This window comes from Rhinolophus sinicus, linkage group LG05 (genome assembly GCF_036562045.2).
Source record: "Rhinolophus sinicus isolate RSC01 linkage group LG05, ASM3656204v1, whole genome shotgun sequence".
NCBI lineage: Eukaryota > Metazoa > Chordata > Mammalia > Chiroptera > Rhinolophidae > Rhinolophus > Rhinolophus sinicus.
In genome coordinates, this window is record NC_133755.1 from 113369162 (window position 1) to 113390264 (window position 21103).

Genomic DNA, 21103 nt, shown 5'->3' on the forward strand with positions numbered 1-21103 from the left:
GAAATATATAGAAATGTAAACTTACAAGACACATATATAAGTTAGCAACACTTTTCCTTACAGAAGTTTTCTTTGTAAAAAGGTTCTGCCAAGGACCCTTTTATTGACCTTTCCTAAAGTGTGTATATAGCTCCAAGAAACTGATTAATGAACAAAACGAGATGAATGAATGTATGTTTTAACTGGAGATACATTTATCTGTACTTGTGCCTCATCAGAGCGGCAGCATTTATATTTGGATACCAGATGCTAAAAGTATTTCTCTGTAAATAAAATTTAAGGGAAAAATTCAGTTAATTAAAGTTACAACCTGAACATTAAAAATTCCCCCAAATTGTATAAGATGATATGAAATCTTTCCCTTATTTCTCCCTGCAATACAAATGAGAATTTGGGGTGACTTTCCAAATAATTACTGTACCAACATGGAAATAACTGCATTTCTATTTGTTACTATTAGAAGTGGAAGACTAAATTCTAGGATAGTTCTCAAAGTCCTGATGGGCTGGGCCATAGTCTAGACTCTAGACCCATTAAATCCCAGATCTTGGATTGGAGGGTGAGACCTACATTTCACTATCTTCTCACAGGTCTGCAGGTGATTCCAACGTACAGTTCAGTTGTTTTTACCTTTTTTTATATAAAATTTGTGTATATAAAACTTTCTGTCAAATACTGAAGAAGCTTAATTCTTGGTGACCAAAATATTTTAATGGTTTGGTTTTTGTACACTAGTTATTAAAACTTTTAGTATCTTATGGAGGAGTTAAAAAATAGAGCACAGTCTATGGTGGAGACTTAAGAATCATTGACAATTATTAAAATGGTGTACTCCTTACTCGTTGCTAGATTTGGAAGTAGAAGTTAATTCTCTTGAATCTAGTTTTTTGTTTCCTGGCAGACCGTATTTAAACCACTCAACACAGGTCATTCACTGTTTCATTTTTATCTTAAACAGCTCCTGAGATGAAGTTTCTGTAACTCTTTTTTTGTCTCTTGTTCTTCATGAAGATTCTTCATGGCTAACCTAATTGCTCCATCTTTTATATTTTATTTCTGGAGATGTAGGCCATTTGATTATTGCTGTATATGTATACACACATGCCCCTATGTAAACCTAATTTCATCCTTATCATTCATGTACTTGAAGACTGAAATGATTATTTCTTTTTAATCTAGATAGCTTAAGTTAGGTAAATTTTCTTCATAATACAATTAGAAAATTCACCGTTTTGGCTTCTATTTTAGGTGTTCATATAAAGTAAATATTTTACTTTAGGAATCATTGTTTTACTAATCCTGCTGGTAAAGAGAAGGTAGTGGTGAGTGAATGATTAAAACCAGTTCAGAGACAGTATGGAGCACCCAGATTCTGAAAGGGCTGGAACAGATGGTGTCAAGAACACATATGGAGAAAGCAGCCCTGAAAAGAGCTGGGCAAGGTCGGCTATGGATGAAGTTACAGATGTGTTTTCAGTTCAAGAGGCAGCGTATTGAGGGATTTTTTATACCTTCTTGCATTAGTTTCTTTTCTTCCCCGTTAGGTAGACATTAGGTCATCATAAGTTTTTACAGGAGAGAGGTAATATTGAGGCCTTTATTGGAGTGGTAACTTTTGGAGACAGTATTATGAACTGTGTTAGTGATCTTGTAATTTTAGTAAATATACTGGTTATTAAGGCAAATTGTTCAACAACCCTGTTCTAAGATTTGGATGTTAAGCATATTTACTTTTTGGAAAACATTTAAATTGATTCTGTGAGATAGGAAAATGACTATAACTTTATAGGTTTTTGATAGTCACTTGAAAACAGACTAAGAATTTGTCATAATTATGACAGAATCTGTAAGATGTGAAATTATATATATATAATTGGTGCAAATACTATGCTAGTGAAAGTGTTGAATGGTGAGAATTATACAGTCTTAGCAACTTGAAATTTCATATTCTGAGAGTGCAGGCTGTTTACATATAAAGGATATTGTAAACACTTGATTGCATTTGCCCAAATTTTACATTAAAATTATGAATATCCCTTCAATTATAATAATAGTAAAGAGGAGTTGGAATGTTTGGCTTAAATACCAAACTTCACAACTGAACTATTGTGGAGAAACTAGGGTTCATAATAAAAGCCACATAACTGGAGAAAATTTTAGGGAACTGGAATTGATTACATTGAAAAAAGAAGACTAATGAGGTAATTCAGACATGTTTTTAAATACAGAAGATTGTGATGGAATGTCAGCCAGCACTTTTTAGTGAAAAGAGGGGAATGGTTGCACTTCCACTGTATTCTGAGGGATTTAGACCAGTTTGTTCATTCATTTACAACCATTTTCCTGCCTACTATGTAGAAGCACTATGCCAAGTTCTAGAGATGCATCTGTGACCAGTACAGACATACCCCACCATGTTCTAGTAGGGAGACAGACATTAAACAACAGTTTATCATATGGCTGTACTTCAAAGGAAATGTTCTGTGGGTGCTGAGAGCACGTGATAGGGGAAAGATGTGAGAAAGAATAGTGTAAGGGGGTAAAATTAAATTTGTTATAGAATACCTTGTAGACTAATCAGTCTCCTTTTAAACTCCCCCCAAATTAACTCGTTCGTTCCATGTGGGAATTCCACATAACCAAAATGAAGTGAATAAGAATCTTTAATGTTTCTGCCACGTAAAGATAATCACTATTGTTGGCATTTTGGATGTTGTGGCTATTTTAATTTTTGTGTGCATGTGTGTGCCTATGTATTCTTTACAAAAATGAAATTAAAGTAAAACAACTCATCTCCCCTCTTTGGGAAGCCTTAAAAATTAAATGCATTTTTATTTCTATAAGGTGATTGGAAAATTTCATTTCTGTACCTGAAATTTATGATTCTTGGTTTCTCTATTGCTGCTGTATAAAGAAAAATAATTTTTCCTAGATATTGCCATAACACTTTGCTATAGCCCCACTTAATAGCTGCTTGATGACTTACGTAGATGAATGTCCATTTATAGTCCAAAGCAAGTATGTGTTTATTGAGGTGTTGTATATAATAGTTAATATAAGTGTTTTTTAATTTTTACATAATGAAATGGTTATTAACTATGTATTTTTCCAAGTATATTATTTAAAAGCATGGTTGTTTAATATTTTTGCACCAGATAGGATTAATGAATTCATATTAATTACAGCCCTTGACAAATTTAAAGAACTGATAGACTTCCCTCCCATAATGTAATAGTTTGAATAAACTTGTGTTTTATTTTTGACATGTTCTTTTTATATATTTGTGTGTTTTTCTACTACTAAATTGCTGATATCCTCCTATATTCTTTTGGCTCTTTTTTGCCACTTCTAGAGAATGAATGTAATTTAGTGCTTTATGAGTCTTTAAATTTTGAAATATACTGAAGCAACTTAGGTTGTTTTACTTTGTCTGCATCGACTGTCTTCTACCTTTTAAAAAATGGCTTCTTAAGTGATAGTTAGAATGTCATGGTGTATTTCTTAGAGATTTTCTTTAGTGAGCAAGATAAAGGAAACTGAGTTTTCCCCTTAGCTTTTAATCACCCCACTTTGTGACTTTTGTGACGTGGTTCTTAAAAATTGAGTGGTTTAGATGGGGGATTATTTTATTGTAATGTATGGAAATTATGCTTTGCTATTATCACTTGTGCATTGTAAAGAAGGTGCTGTTTTTGCAGTACTTAGTTATATGTCCCAACAGAGCAAAATGCTCTCTCCAGTACATATGATCCTCCTGGGACTTGGAATTTGTGGTTGCTGGGTTGCCGGGGGTAAGGTTAGAGGCTGCATAATAACAGGGCTGAGCAAATTCTTATATGGCTCTTAGCAGGCGTGGAAGAATGCATGCAGGTCACCTCTGGGTCGGGAATATGTACAGAAGGTACGGCCTCCTTGGCTTGTGGCATGGGGGTTGGGCTGGCCCTGGTCCCTGGATTTTGAATGAGACATGTTGGCAACTGTCCAGATTGGAAATAAACCTTCTCAAGTTCCAGGCCTACCTTGGCTCGTCTGAGGGCAGTGTATGGGGATAGCAGCACCCTGGGTGGACGCCTGGCTTTGCCAAAGATCAGTCTCCCGTCTTGAGAGCTGTGCTGCTTATCTGTTGACAGTCTGGAAGCAGATTGCCAAATATAGGTCAGGAGGTGTATATGACCTGTAAAAGGATCCTCTCCTTTTCCAGTTAGGCTATTGAGGGCTTCAACTTTAGTCGTTATTTGTTTAGTGTTATTTTGTTATTGATGAACAATTTTTACATCTAGTTAAAGTTTATTAATACAATTGTTTGAGGGAATATGGCCTGTATCAGCAATTCCTAGTGCTACCGTTATAAATGAATGGACGGTGGCTTTTTAATGGAGTTGATTGATGCTTTCTTGGTAACAGTAATTAGTAGCATTTACAAGGTACTTTGAATACAAGGTGGTTTGAAATGTAGAGCATATTGGTGTTTTGTTTTGTTTTCCTGGAATGTGTAGCATAGCATTGCTCTATTCTACTCATCTTTTCATACTTCTTTCAAAGTGGCTCTCCTTTGTCGCCCCTCGCCCTCAGTCCCCATGGCTGTGAATACTTTGTGTTAGCAATTTAAATGTTACTATACAACGCAGTTTACTTGTCTTTCTCCTTCAAAGGTTTGTAAACACTCTGGTTTTATTCTTGTACGTTCAGAGCCGAGTACTTTGCCGTGTTGTAATAGATGCTCAGTAAATGTCTATTCAGTGAATAAAGTCGTCACAAATTCACATCACAAATGTGAAGGTATTGTCTACTTCTTTAAAAAATTTTCTCCAATTATAAATTGCAGGTCATCCCTTCAACATAAAATCTCTTAGAGGTGTCGAGATTGGGATAGTCAAGGGCTTAAGGAGCCTGAGCACCAAGAATATTGCTAAAAAAAAAAAAAAAAAAGAAAAAATACCCCCAAACTAGTAGAAATGGTAAAAAACGTTTTCTTAGGGAAGATGAAACTGTAACTGAAAGTATGTCTCTTACGGACCCTTTCTTTAATAATTTGGGAGGACGTGGTACAGGATGCGTAGCTGAGACGAGATCATTTCTATATGTGAGGAAAGTTTAGCCTCTGATTCTTGTGTAACTATTAGGGTTGGAGCAATCATTTTGAAAAATTACGAAGCTAAAATTTGTGCACAATCCCATTTTTTACCCTCCATCTTGAGGTTTTGTGATCATTAACATTTTTGGGTAATGGCAAAAATCGTTGTTAAAATAGGACACTAAATATATATGTTGAAATTCTACTTAAGCATATTACGAATTTTTTGGTTTTTACAGAGACAAGGTAAGGTATATGCTGGATTTGAAATTCTATAGAGATGAACTAATAATGGTACACATCTGCTTCCTTGGAAACTTTCATCTTAGTTTCTGACACTACTATATTGTTTGTACACATTCTAACCTAACATACAGCCTTGTTTAGCTGTTTAGGTTGAAGAGGGCATTTACCATGCATCTGTTCAATCAACAAATATTTAATAATTCCCTATATACGACATACTATATTCAGTGATGGCAGTATATAGACAAGCAGGATATGATTCTTGTCCTTAAACTCTAAGGAAAAATTAAAATTTAACAACAAAGTACAAAATAAAACAGAGAGAAGCTAATGCTATACGAGTTATAAGCAGGTGCAGAGGAAGAAGCACCTAATTCTGAGAAGGATTATGGCTGAAGACCTCAGGGAAGAGAGATTGGCTTAATTTTGGAAGCAGTGAGTAGAAATGCAATACTTGCAGAGTAGGGGAGAGGCTTTTCTTGCAGGAGGAGTGCAAATTGTGTATATGAAGTGGTGACTGTTCAGTGTGCTTGGGACACAGAATGCTAAGTGCAGAAGATACCCTTGGAGTAATTGACCCATTCATTCTAGTGGGAGGGATACTGTCTGCTTCATCTCCAAAATGGAGTTGGCATGATGATCTGTGCTGGGTGATAACTCAGATTTCCAGGTTTTCAAGATTGCGTGTGTTTCCTCTAGTGTCACTTGGAGAAACTGTTTCTGTTCAAGATAAGATAAAGGGATGGGGGGAGTGGGGTGTCACCTAAACCACACGAGGACAGATGAGGAGCTGTGCTGGAGTTCAGAGCAAAACTAATTATTGTGAGTAATCTTACTCCAAGTATTAAAGTGAGGTGAGTCTTACAAAGTTAGGCAGGATAATAGAGATAACTTTGGGATGGGTTTCACAGTTTATTCTTTGGCTTAATGGAATTTGCATAAATACATGTCCTTTGCAGTTTGAATCTGAATTTGTATAGGGCATTTTATGGAAGTTAATGATAGGCTGAAATGCAGCTAATATTCATTAATTACCTTAATTCATATAAATTTAAACCAGCTTTATATTGTTGTGGATTTATCTTGGTTTCTGTCTCTTCTTTTATCCTCACATTCAAGATGATGGTTGGTATCTTGTTGGCTGCTTCTTCCACAGAATCTTGTTTTTTATCTTTATAGCTGGTTAAAAAGTAAAATAAAGACTTATGATTAGTCATTTAGTATGGTGATTTTTACAAATCTCCTCTAATTTCCCCTTTACCTGCTATTCATTTAGTTTACTATGCTGAATGAATGACTGTTTTCTTAACCAGTTTGTGGCTCTGGTTGTTAAACTTTTCATCCTTGCTCTGATATCCTGTCCCTTGATTCATGTTTACTTTCTCTTCTTTACCTGTTCCGTTTTAAGGCTGTTTTCCATCTGTCCTTGTTTCCTTGCCCCATATTTATTATTTTTGTGCTCACTGTCTCTTAAACTGAAAATCGTTTCTCTGTTTGGCCAAGGATTCTGGCTATCTTCATGACTGTCTCTGAAATCTACTTGTTGCAAATGTAGTTTTTCACAAAAGAACAAGTTGATAGTCTTTGATATCACCAGATAGGTTTTTAGTCTCTTTTTTCGCAAAGTCCCTTTAGTTTTCTCCCAAAGTTTTATTTTTTCTTTGTCTTTTGGAAAACTGCTTACTGGTATCAGGTCTTGTTTTGATTTAAAATGAGAAATATTGTGTGGATTACATGATTGGGTTCACTGAACCAGTAACCCCACTTGTGAAACTAGGACATTGAAATAGCCCTGTTAAATGAGACTTTCAGCATTCCTCCTTTTGTCTCTTCCTATGTTTTGATGACAGCTCACAGGGTGGAGCTCTTTATTTTAATAATGAAATGTTTTACAGAGGGGTTAGTTTCTACTCTAAGATAGCATTTGACATCACATTTGTTGTTGTTTTAAACATTCTACTTGCCTCAGTAATACTGACATATATGTAATTAGACAAGGCCTTGGGCTGTGTCAAGAGGTCCATAAAATCAATTTTGACAGTAAAGGCCTTTTTATAGTCAGTTTTGGTCATTTAGTGTTTGCCAGCATTTTTGAAAGAGTTGGGAATTATCATCTAGATTGAAACACAGTTACTTGAATTTTATTTACATTTGTGAATCATCTAAGTCAGGGAGAGCAAAAACATAGGTTGTGTTTTAGGGAGAAGTCATGACGTGATTCCCCGAAAACAAGACCTATCCGGAAAATAAGCCCTAGCATGAGTTTTCAGGGTGACATCCCCTGAACATAAGCCCTAATGCGTCTTTCAGAGTAAAAGTTAATATAATACCTGGTCTTATTTTCAGGGAAACAGTATTTCTGCTTAAAGGTGAAGGGATAGAGGGAAGAAGTTTGAATATCGTTCTTGTTCATCAGAGTTTGCTTTCAGTAAGATCATGGTAGAAGGACCTTTTGTATGAGTGGATTGACAGATCTTGAATAGGGGTGACTTTATTTGAGGGGCTGGGGATTAAGGAGAGAAGTTTGAAATATGGTTGGACACAGAAACTGGAGGTGAAGTTGAAAGCCAGAATAAGGGGTGAAATAGTAGGATCAGGCTGGGGAAAACCAACAGACCATGGGACGTGACAGTAAGGATCAGAGCAGAGTGAAAGGGAAGTTTGTACTTTAAGGAGGAAAAGAAAAAGGAAGAGGGTGGAGCAGAGGAATGAAGTACCAGTCTGCTTGACATGGAAGACTTGCTGTAGTTTGAAGATTGTTGCTGTAGTTTGATTCGGTCAGAGACAAACTGAAAGCCATTTTTTGTTTAATTTGTGAACCCTTGGAACTGCTGGAGGAGGCATGAGTATAATTATGTAAGGAGTCACTTTGTAATTCATTATGCATTAGAATTCAATGCACACGTTTACTTTCCAAATATGGATTTGTCATATGTATAACATTTTTCATTAACTAAATGTAAATTTTCAAATATTCATCTAGTCGTGAATTCAATGATTATTTTATTGAGTGCCAACAATACACCGGGCTCCTACATCTCAGAAAAAGGGAGTGAGAAATGTAAAAATCCAGTCTATTTTATTGCTGGGTAAACAAAGGAACGAGTTCACTATAAGGTGGAAGTTGCGTTGGTTCATATGTGATTTTCCACAAGTTAATATTTTGAAGCACAGGGTAGTCACCTTTCTCATATTAAGGTAGAAAGTCATAGCAACATTATAAGAAAAGCTGAAAATTCTGCTAAAGTAACTTCTTTGGGAGAAAGTAATGGTGTAATAATTAAGAATACAAATACTTGATTTGTCAGATTTAGGCATCTTTTTCTTTTTGGTTAATTTTTACTCCCTGTTTTAAGTTCTTCCCTACTCTGAGATCATGAAGATAATCTGTGTAAACTTCCAGAAGCTTTATTATTTGCCTTTCACATGTAGATTTACAACCCATCTGTGTATAATTTTTGTGTATGATGTGAGATAGGTCTCAAATTTAATTTTTTTCTGAATGTATAACTAGTTTCCCTAGTAGCATTTATTGAAAATGTAGTTTTTCTCCTGCGTTGCTACTTTTGTTGTAAATCAAGTATATTAGCATATGTACTAATCTTTGTTCTGTTTCATTGGTTTGTCTATTCATGAGCCATGACTACACTTATTATTGTAGTTTTATAGTAAATCTCATTTTCCCATTTAGTTTTGAGATTGTCTTAGTTATTCTCGGCCCTAAGAGTTCTGTATGAATTTTAGAATCAGCTTGTAAGTTCTGAAAAGAAAATCTATTGGAATTTTAATTCAAGTTGCATTGAACCTAGAGATCACTTTGGGGAGCATTGTCTTCTCATCCCGGATCGCAGTGTATTGCTTAGTTTACTTAGGTCTTTGTTAATTTCTCTTAGTGATTTATAATTTCATAGTTTTCTCTCTAGTCTTACATTACATATATTTTCTTTTTAACTTTTAATTTGCTCTGATTTCAGATTTTCAGAAGAGTTGTAAGAGTACTTTATAAAAATTCCTGTGTACCCTTCACCCAGATTCCTTAAATGAACACATTACTGCATTTTCTTTATCCTTCTCCCTCTTTACACACACACACACACACACACACACACACACTCTCTCTCTCTCTCTCTCTCTCTCTCCCCCCCTTCTCCCTCTCTCCCTCTCCCTTCCTCCTCCTCCCTTTCCCCCTCCCCCTCCCCCTCTCCCTCTCCCTTAGAATTTTTTTAACGTAAGTTGCAGACTTAAACCTCTTTTACTGCTAAACCCTTTCGGTGTGTATTTCCTAATAAGAAAATAATTCTCCCACGTGATCACAGGCAACACTTATCATTTAAAATTTGCAGACTTTATTCAGCAATCACGAATTGTCCCAAATAATCATAGCAAAAGTACATCCAGGGTCATGTGTTGCATTCAGTTGTCATGCTGCTTTGTCTCCTGTCACCTCGAACAATTCCTTATGTTCCTCTGTGTTTCATGACCTTCACATTTTTGAATAATTTAAGCTAATTATGTTGTATAAAGCCTGTCTATTTGGGTTTGTTTGATATTTCTTCGTGGTGAGATTTAGATTATACATTTTGGCAGGAATACCACAGATATGGTATGATGTACTGACCAGAGTTTTGTTTTGTTTTGTTTTTTGAAGAGGCCAGAGCCAGTCATCTTTTATTAGGTGTTAGTTATGATATGAAAGGATGCAGGGGTGCTGGGCAAAGGTCATGGTCAGGAATGTGGAGTGTGCCCTCTTCACTGAGCCCTCTTCAGTGGTACTTGCGTCACTGCTCATGTTTGAGTTCCTTGTAAGGACAGCAGTAGTTGAAAAGCACATAAGCTGTCAGTACCACAGAAACCCCAGAGATGCTCCCTTTCTTCACATTGACATACTTGTAATACCAGTAATAACCTCTTTGAAACGCTCCAGCAGTGCCTTTAAGGATGAAATCCTGTATCAGTATCCACCTTGGCAGCTCCCCTATTTTGACATCCATGACTTTCTTCTCCTTGAACGGTACAACTGACGCCATCTTGGAATTGGGGGTGTCTGCTCTCCAGAGTTTTGATTGGTTAAGGTGCTGTCTGTCTCCTTACAAGTAAAGTTACTGTTTTCTGCTTTATAATTAATAAGTATCTTTGGGGAGATGCACATGTTTTAAAATTATATTTATTGCTAGATATTTGATATTGTTTGATGCTATTGTAAATGCTATTAAAAACATTTTAAACTATTGTTGGTATATAGGAATATAATTCATTTCTGTACATTGATCTTATAGCCCACACTTATTAAACTCATTTATTATAATTTATCTGTAAATTTAAAAACTATTTTCTTTGTATGCAGTCATGTCTGCAAATAAGACAGTTTTATCTCTTTCTTTCCAATCTTTATATCTTTTTCTCCTTTTTCTTACCTTATTGCACCAACTAAGATCTCAAGTATAGTGTTGAATAGAAGTGGTGGTAACAGGCATCCTTACCTAGTTTCTGTTTTTAAAGGAAAAGCTTTCTGTGCTTTACTGATAATTGTGACTTTTTTCCCCCCTGTAGACATTTAGATCAGATTAAGGAATATACCCTTCCTTCCTGGTTTTCTAGGGGTTTTTAAAGAAAAATCACAGTTGACTGTTGAATTTTATACTTTTAATGTGGTGAATTCTAATGATTGATTTTTTTAAAAGTCAAGTTTATGGAGGTATAATTTACATAAAGTAAAATTCACTTCTTTAGAAGTGTACAGTTTGAGATTTAGGATAGTTCTGTTTCCCCAAAAAGTCCCCTCCTTCCCCTTTGTGGTCTATTCTATTCCCCTTCCTCAGCCCCTGATCTTACCTGATTTCTGTCATTTTAGGTTAGTTTTACCTGTTCTGCCATTTCACATAAATGGAATCTTACACTATTTAGATATTTGCTTATCCATTCATCTGTTGATGGATATTGGAATTGTTTCCAGTTTGTGGCAATTATGAAAGAAACTGCTATAAACATTCAGATATAAGTCCTTGTGTGGATGTTTCTCTTGGGTAAATACCTAGGAGTAGGATTTCATGTAGTATGGTAAGCAATATATGTGAGTTCTAGTTGTTCTGCCTCCTTGCTAACATTTAGTATTGTCAGTTTCTAAAATGGTAGCCTTTCTAATGGCTGTGTAGTAGTATTTCATTGTGGTTTCAATGTACATTTCTCTAATGATTATAGTATTGAACATCTTTTCCTGTGTTTCTTTGCCATCCATAATAATTCTGAGTGTCTTTTCATTTATTTATTTTTTTGACTATTAAAACAAAGTTGATTTCCTGGAATAAAGGAAATATGGTTGTGATATCTGGTACTTTTAATTCATTACTAGACTTGGTTTGCTAATATTACGTTTAGGATTTTTATATCTATTATTTATGAATTTTATTATTAAGGTTGCTCTACCTTCAAGATGAGTTGTGGAATTCTTTGCATGAAGGCTGTATAAGATGTGTCATATTAATTCCTCAACCATTTTCTTTTGATAAAATGCTGATAAATGAAATATATAAGAAAAGTTGAACTATGTTTTGTTTTTGTGATATAAACATTTGTTTCTGATGCCTATTTGAATATTTCTGGAGTATACAAGATACAGTTAGTTCTGCAAATTGTCTGTGGTGCATGCTAAAGGATATATGCAAATTACATCCTTGGCTTAGGGATACATAGGTGAGTGGGAGTGATCCCCATCTTCAGGGTGCTTGAGTTTAGTAAGAAGGACAGAAGTAAATATTAGTAATAACATTTTCTCAGGCTTTGTTGGAAGAGGGTATGTAGGATAAAGTAGGAAGAAAGATGAGAAAGAGTCATGGGAAGAGATTGGGCTGAGGCAGAAGAAACCTTGGAGAAAGGGGATGCCAGAACTTTGTTCTGAAATGATTTTATCAGCAGAAGCTATTTGAGCAGAGGTATGGTGATCGATCAGCCTGTAGTACTTGGGGAACATGGGGTAGTTGAAAATGGATGGAAAGTGTGGACCTGAGAAAGGAGTCTAGAGAAAGTAAAGAAATTAGCGTTTGCCATGCTATTAAACAAATTAAAAAAATTAAGGCAGTATGATGTTCCTTTATAGGCAATATGCACTTTAACTAAAAACAGTAATAGATTTACTCTGTATGTTAAAAGTAGATACAACTGATGAACTGAGGAAAGATGCTGTAGACTCACTTGCTATATAGATGACTAGTTTTAAGTCACGAATCTCAAAATATAGTATGTTTTTCAAATTTGTACCAGGCTCTTTAATCCATTACCAGGTTTCATTGAATCTGAATTCTACTCTAGTAACCATCAATTCTAAGGTGCACAATTATTTTATCACAATCTTAAAGGAGATGCCAAGGAGTACAATAACTTTTAGGAGCATTGCTCAAAATTGATTTTACATGCAAGTTAAGTGATGCTTGAGGTGCAGCACAAAGGTTCTCCCTTTGTGTGGAGCAGGAAACGCCTGATGTTCAAGCTGAATTCAGAAGAAGAAGCACTTGAGATCAAATTATGAACATTTATTGTATACTGGAGTTCTCCAGAGAATTTCAGAAGAAAGTTAATCTATGGCTTTACTGCAATAAAGCCTTTGACTGCATGGATCATGAAAAGCTATGTGTTGCTCTGAAAGAGAAGGTTGTGCTTCATTCAGCACTTGATTGTCCTAAGGTGTAACCTGTTTGGTGGACAGGAAGCCACTGTAAGGCCAGAATATGGAGAGACAAACTGGCTTCCTGTCGGTGAAGGTGTCAGAGACCAGGGTGCATTTTATCTGCCTATATGTTTAATTTGCATGAAGAACATACTATACGGAAAGCTGAACTAGATTCAGAGGAAGGAGGAGTGAACATCTATAGAATATGAATAACTTAAGATAGGCAGATGAAACCATTTTACTGGTAGAAAGAAGCAATGATTTGAAACGACTTTTGTTGAAAGCAAACAAAGAAAAGTGCCAAAGCAGAGCTACATTTGAACATGAAGACAAAAATCATGACTATGGAAGAAATACACAACATAGAGAATGAACACATTGAAATTGTTAAAGATTTTGCTTACCATGGTTCAGACATTAATTCAAGTGGAGACTGCAGCCAAGACATAAAGAGAAAGCTGAGACTTGGAAGGGCAGCATTAGAGAATTAGGAAAGATCATCAAGAGCAAAGATGTGTCATTAGAGACCAAGGCTAAGGCCATCCATACCCTCATCTCCTCAGTTGCTATGTATGGATGCAAAAGTTGGACAGTGAAGTAGGCTGATAGGAAAAAAAAATGTGCTCATTTAAAATATGATGCTGATGGAGAACTTTTTGCATACCCTGGACCACCAGAAAAATGAACAAGTGGGTCCTAGAGCAAATTAAGTCTGAAACAATGCAAAACATTGCTGGAGGCAAAAATGACAAAACTGAAGTCCTATTTTGGGCATATCATGAGAAGTGAGAAGTGTCTTTGTAAAAGACAGTAATGTTGGGAAAAATAGAATGCAGCAGGAAGAAAGGAAGACCAAATATGAGATAGGTTGATTCCATAAAAGAAGCCATAGGCATGAGTCTGCAGGAGCTGACAGGGCTGTAAGGACAGGACACTGTGGACACCGTTCATTCATATGGTTGCCAGGAGTTGCAGCCAAATCAGTGGCACACACCACACACACTGCTGAAAAAGAAAAAACAAAACACATAAGTAATAACACACCATTGATTACTAAATGCATCCTAGTTTTAAATATGTTAGCATGTGAAAAAAGTGCATATTAGAATTGTCGAGATATATGGTATTTCATTTAATCTTTACAATAAATTTTAAGTAGGTATTACCCTCTTATAAATCACCAGTATATGCCAAGTTTTTGCAGAGTAGCTCTTACTGAATAATCAAACCCGTGGTTGTTGACTCCTTAAATGCTTAATTATACAGTACTATTATTTAGTTAATTATTCTTTAGTATTAAACATTTAGCTTGTTTCTAAGTTTTTAAATTTCTTTTTCTGTTTGGTTTCTTCTTTTTCTCCTCCTCTTTCTTTTCCTTCTTCTTCTTTGTTTGTTAAGTCCCACTTCAGGTGGACTTCTGATTATTTTCTTAAGTATAGTTGCCTAGAAATAAGAATAATAGATAAAAAAATCTAAACATTCTTAAGACTCTTGACATATGCATATAACCATGTTGCTTTTCAAAATTATAGTACCAGTTTACATTTTTCACAACAATGCTTAGAGAGATATAAATTCCACTGTAACTTCTTTAGCGTTGGTTATTACAGTAAGTTTTTTCTAATAATGTAGGCAAAAATCTCATTTTAATCTGCATTTTTCAGATTACAAGATTGAATACTTGATCCCATTAATTTTTACAGGAGCTCATAACTGGTGTATAAGTTTCTGGCATTTTTTTGTGGTTATGAGTAAATTATAAATTAAGTACAGATATAATTATGTAGCTGTTGGGACATTTTTAATTACTAGATTTATTTTCCCCCTACAATAGCACAATAGCTATATTTTTAATTGTGAAAAATAATTGATGCAATTAGGAAATTTTGGAGTGTTGAATTTCTTATTTTGATCTGTGGCTCAGTTGTGGATTTTTCTAGGTAAGATTTAATGTTTTAAAGGATTAATGAACTTAGTGTGTATAATGTTTATGAATTTATTAATGCTGTGATTAAACTGTAATTGCTGTGAAGCCTGATTATGTACCTGAAAATTATTAAAATTATAATAGTTTGTGCTCAAAATGTAGTAAGATGTGCTATACTAAGTGATAACAAATTTTGGGACTTCAGTAATAAAACAAAGATTCTGCTAAGATCCTTTCCTCTTGAGCTTATTCCATTAGTAAAAAGTATTCTATCAAGGAGACTGATTTTTCAGCTGATTGAAGAATGAAAAAAAAAAAATTTCCACTCTGATCTTTTACAAGGATCTGTTTGAATACTTGTAAAACAGAAGCATTTGGGTTGAACATTTTAAAAGATTTCTTTTGAGCCCCACTAACTGCTAATTATGTCTAAATGGCTTTCAGCAGTATATATTGTAGTGCATACTTGAATCCTTTTTTGGGGAACAAAAATGGGATGTTATGTAATACATATTAAAATGCAGAATTTTCTTCTAGCATAATATTTCTACCAGGGAGCTCTGATAGAAACAGATTTTTAAAAGAATGTAGAAGTGTTGGCACAGTTTAATTGAAAGCAAATAGATGACAAAGGAGAGCCTTGTCTTAGTGCTCTGTGTTATGTGTCTGTGGATGAGTCACTTAACTATTCCTGACCTTTGTTTTTGTATTTGGAAATGAATACAACAGCATGGTTCATTGATTGTTCAGATTGTAAAAATAGCCAAATTCTGATATTCTTTTGAAGAGTTTGTATACCTGTTGTTGTTATTTGGCTCTAAGTTTGGGGTTAAGGTGGATTTATTTCATGGCTTGATCCAATCTAGCATGTTTTAAGTGATTTTGCTTTTTAGATGTTAAATGCGGTACCCTGGATGATAAATAATATGGATTATCAGTATTTGTAAACAAAATATTAGATTATTTGAAGACAAATTGGACTGTATAATTATTTTCTGCAAAGTTTAAAGAGGAGAATTTGTGCCACAGAAAGTAGGATCCCCAAAAGGTATTTTTGTCATTATTCCAAAAAATAACAGGTGTTTTCTCTCAAGCTTATCAAAGTGGTAGAGCTTCTATGAAGTTTCTTGGATATTTCTACATCTGTTTTTATTCAGCTGTAGACTCTTCATTTAGAATGTAGTGTTTGTCAGTATTGAAATAAAGTAAAAACACTGATGTTGGAGGCCTTTTGTGGGATTGTGGCCATGTGGTGGATAAAATAAGTGAAGAATGCTGAGCAGTAGTAAGGGTTCTGCTAGCTTTGGGTACTTATATTTTTCTCTTATTGTGTTTTCTCATCTATTGTATACATTTGAGTATTTCTGTTAACATTTCTATGAAAACTTATTTTATTTTCATGATGCTTTTAAAATTTAAAAGATCGTAAATGATTTTATTCTACCCTAGGGTTAAACCTTTTTCCTCTGAGGGAACCATTTCCAATTTTATATTAAAAGTTAGTGAGAATACAAATCAGAGAACATAATTCACTTAACCTGAAATGCATTTTATGGCAAACTTCTAAATATTAAGTTAAAAAACTCTTAAATAAGGAATAACTGTGTAAATAAAGTATTGAGGCTTATTAAAGAGCAATGATTAAAATTTCATATATGAAATTTTCAGATTAATAAGCTTCATTAAACATTCCCAATGCAATGATGAAAATAACAGTGAATTATTCTATAAAAATGTTTTTCCTTGTTAAATATGCGTTTCCTGTTTGCATACATTTGTCTTTTCTTCCTCTTCTGACACTTTATTAAAATGATAGTGCAGGAATTTTTTAAAAAAGGTATAAATTTACAAGGGGATAGAGATTAGAAGAAGGTAATAGTGGGTAAAGGATTTCAGCAGATTTGAAGAGAGGAGTATCATCTGACTGGTTAAGCGGAGGAATGTATATTTAAGTTCTTGCAGAGGGGAAAACCGACCAGAGGAGATCAGAGGCTTAGGTTTTGGAGATTTCAGTACTACAGGAAGGTGGGGGTGAAGACTCAGGGCTAAAGACAGTGGGGTTGGTTGAAAGGCTGTATGTGAGGAGGTTAGAACTCCAGTTCCTTAACTGTCTTGCCAGAGACCCGAAATTATAGAACTCTTAGAAAGAGAGAACAAAGAACAGGGAAGTCATTTTAAAAGAAATAATAGAAATAATATGAGAACATTCCTCAGCTGTGTATGACTTGTGCCTCCAGACTGAATGTACTCGTAGTGTGTGTAGCACAATGAATGCAAGCATAGTAGCACAGTTAGCCATTTTATCGTGAAGTTAGGAGCACCCATTAAGGTAAGATCCTTTATGCGTGTAGCTTAGAGGCGAGAAACAAAGACGGAGTATATAAAATGATCAGAATCTGAAAGCCGGGTAGTTCTGGACACTAAAATACTTGTCATACCTTTAAAATCCTTAAGAAAAATGACTTTCAACCTAGAATTAACGAAGGTAGAATAAAGACACTTTGGGACATGAAAGGACTCCAGTATACATCCAGGAGAGAGCAGTGAAAGGAAGTGCCAGAATGACAGCTGGCCAGCAGGCCTAGAGAGCAACCATGCAAAGCATGGGGCTGGGTCAGGAAGAGGGGAGAGGCACCTCCCAACCCCCACTGTTGCTTATATAAACCTTTTTAGTAGTATATTTGGCCTAACAAACCTTGTTCTTATATCACTTTAATGAAATATTTAATATAAAGTATATCTTTATAAAACACTATCAGAATTGGATGCAAATTGTTAGAAAATTGTACCTCATACTACTTTAACGAACAACTAAACTGAAGGAAGTAAAGCAGGCTCAAACCATGAATGTGAAGAAATTCTTCCTTCAGGAAGAGTGTTCAATAGTTCTAATGGGTTCTATTCTAGGATGGTAATTCTTGGGAACTGAGACTGAATTGTAGCTGAGTTGAATTTTAATTGTTGAATAATCACTGTGTAATTAAGTCCAAAAGATGTATGTATAAAAATAGTAACTGAGTGCTTGAACTTCTCTCGGATTTTGGATTCAATTGACCTTAACTAGGGACTTTATAAATAAAGTTGGTGCTGTAAAAACTCAAGATTGGATTTTGATGTAGGTTGAAAGCAGCAGCTTTAAAAGAAACCATTCATAGCTACATTGGTGGTTAGGAATAAAGGCAAAATGCCCAAAGTGCAGTAGAGGAGAAGGTTTTCATTGTAAGATCTACTTAAAAAACAAATCAAAACAGTTTGCTTACTTGCAATTCTGTTTAGGAAAACTGAAGCCCTTTAATCCTATAAATAGCATTCCTTTGCGATGTCATGCTTTATGAGCTGGGAAGATGTATGAAGCTTTGAATCATATAATCACTATTTTACACTTTACAGTGATTATTTTTATTTGTGAAAAGTTAGCTATTTGGTTAACTTTTTAAATGCCTTGACAAAACCATTATGGTTTTATGAAACACTTTTTTTAAATAAGGAATAATAGTAGCACATAAATTGTGTTTGTCTGAAGTCTTGCTGTGAAAAATCAAGTCCAAGCTGACTTTTCCACTCAGAGAAATCCCCATAATAGTGATTTATATGGTTACTTATAAATCCACTTTTTGCTGAAATCTACTTTAAAAAATTTTGACTCACCTATCCTTTGCCAACTATTTGGTAAAATTATTTTTTTAATCATGTCTTGAGAATTTACTATGGTACTCTGTTTCCTTAATTTTGTTTATCCAACACATTTGTGTGAAATGCTATGTTGGATGGCAAGCAATGAATATACGTATCTGATTTGAGGGATAGTTACAGTCCAATAGATTGTAACAATCAGAAAAATCCAGTTACTAATAACCTTAAAATATGATTGTCATACTGAATTTGCTATTTAGTGGACTTATGAGACAGTCTCATAAAATTAATGGTGAATTAATAATATTTACACGTAAGGGATTACATTTTTCATACAGTATTTTTATTTTAATTATGTTTGAAACACCCAGTGAGGTATTAAACCTATTCAGTTTATTTGTTTGTTCATCCATGCATTCACAATTTTTTTGCTGCTATCTGGTGTTTATCCCATTCTGTCATTCTCTGATACTGCCCTAATTTTGACGTGTTTTTTTTTTTCCCTCTCATCACTTGTGTTCTTACATACAATCACTTCTGTCAGAACAGTGATTTTCTAACATGAGTATCTAATCAGATGGCTCTCCATTGCCTGTAGAATAAAGAATTAGAGCTAAGGCCTTTGTACTTTGGTATGGATCTGCCTTTCCAGCTTCCCATTCCACCGAGCTTCTGTTTTTTTTCGTCCTCCTCCTTCAGTTGGTTTCACATTTTTGAATTTCTGCTTTTGCCATTCCATTTGTCTAGAATACTCCTCCCTAATTCTCTTTTTGTTGAAATCCTTGGAACTTCAAGATCCTGCCTAAATTGCTCTCTGTATCTCTAAAGTATCAGTTCTCCTGGTTGACTTCAGTTAGGCGGTCAGTGATCCTGTCTTAATGCTCCCATATAAGAGTGTTTTACTTTGGTCTGTTATTTATCTGGATGAAACTCCTTGGCCAGGGAAGAACACAGATGTTTGTAGGTGAGAGAAGGACAAGGAGGATAAACCCAGAAAAAGCAATGTGAACATAGTGAATATCATCAATGTTTGAAATGTTCAAATTAATATTTAAAGAAACTATTAGCCCTAGGGAGTTAATAAGTCAAGCAAATGTAGATTATTTATAAAGCAAAAACAAATTTGCTTTGTTTTCCTCTGCCCACATAATTTACTTACTAACAAGTGAGGTTTGTATAGCTGGGGGTTTGAATCTTCATCTTAAGGAATTAAGATCGCCCTTACGTGTTGATTTTTGCCCTTTTTTGGAGGGTGTGTGTGTGTGTGTGGCTAAGTTATTGTTCTCAGATGGGGCAAAGATGAAACAAAAGGTGGTACAGACTAACTTTACCCACTTTAGTGTGCTTAGGAACAGTGCCCCCCCACCTGTGTTAGGGTACTCACTTTAGTTATTCTACCCCCACTCCCAAAATAATTAGCTTGAATTCTTTTAATGGCAATGGGAGATAACTGTAATTTTTGGAGTTTTAAGATCTATTTCTGTATGTGCCTTTTTTTTTTTTTAAGGAAAAAATGTGCCTTTGTTTTTTGTTGAGGAGGAGAAATACTTTTTTTTTTTTTTTTTTTGGTGGTTTGTCTGACATAATAGGAATTCGGTGAATATTTGTAGAATGCTGCTTTTGTAATAATGCTGCTTCATGATTCACAGCCCCCTTGAGACTCTACTCTCCCCAAACATTCCCCCCATAAGTGTGTGACATTATGTACTGAAGAATTCACATTTTGCAGGTATAGTTCTTCCAGTAATAAAAGTGAGAAAAAGTGGGTGTGGTGCTAAGAACACCAAGGTTGCCGGTTTGATCCCAGCATGGGCCTCTGTGAGCTGCACCCAACTAAAAAAAAAAAAAAAAAAAAGCCAAATGAAATTAAGTGAATCATTAGTATTTTCTATAGGAGTTATTTCAGAATGGATTTGTTAGAAACTTAAAATTTTAGTGTTCTAATGTTTCCCTGTCCTACTGGTGGTTGGTAGTTGAGAAAGAAAAAGTATTCCTGAAGTCCATAAATGTTTTCCAGTTTGTCTTTCCAAAGCTTGTGAAATTAACTGTTACCAACAGGGGTTGGAAAATGTTATTAAACAATAACAATATATGATTGACTCTAAGGCTTCCACTCATTCATACTGGGACACTTGGTTGAGGACTAATTTTGTGAAGAAGATTTGTTGATTCTATTGTACTTGCTTTGTTTTTTTTTTTAAACTCAAGTGTTTGGAGGAGTCAAGTGTAATATTTACTCTATGACTCTTAATTAAAAGTTAACAATGTATGTATGCCCTGTTGAAACTGCTTCCTGAAAGCCTTTATAGTTATTAAGAACGTTTTATTATAGCCCCATCTCAGTAAATAATGAGCTCAACTGTGTCAAACGATGCTTCATATCCCCACTTCAAAGTGGGAATACCAGCTAGCAGTGAACATTTACCTTCTTTTTCTTGGATTCGTGTTTGCTTTATATTGAGTCACATGAGACATGTGACATCAGCTTTAAGCAAAGAAAACTCAGAATTGGTATGAGACTGAACGAATATGAACAGATCAACACTACTTTTCAGAAGCA

General features: G+C 34.9%; 2 protein-coding genes across 12 annotated transcripts in view; one reads left to right on the forward strand and one right to left on the reverse strand.

Annotated features, from left to right (window-relative positions):
• Positions 1–21103, forward strand: part of MYO6 (myosin VI) — a 136390-nt gene that overhangs the window by 18276 nt on the left and 97011 nt on the right. The window lies entirely within an intron of this gene.
• LOC109446305 (ATP synthase F(0) complex subunit f, mitochondrial) lies at positions 10099–10347 on the reverse strand. 2 transcript variants are annotated; one of them, XM_019729595.2, is made up of 2 exons: positions 10227–10347; positions 10099–10112 (listed from the first exon to the last, which is right to left on the reverse strand). In XM_019729595.2, exons 1-2 carry the CDS (start codon positions 10345–10347, stop codon positions 10099–10101), a joined length of 135 nt encoding a protein of 44 aa, XP_019585154.2. The 2 variants fall into 2 exon arrangements, with proteins under 2 accessions (XP_019585154.2, XP_019585153.2); XM_019729594.2 differs by having other exon boundaries at positions 10099–10347.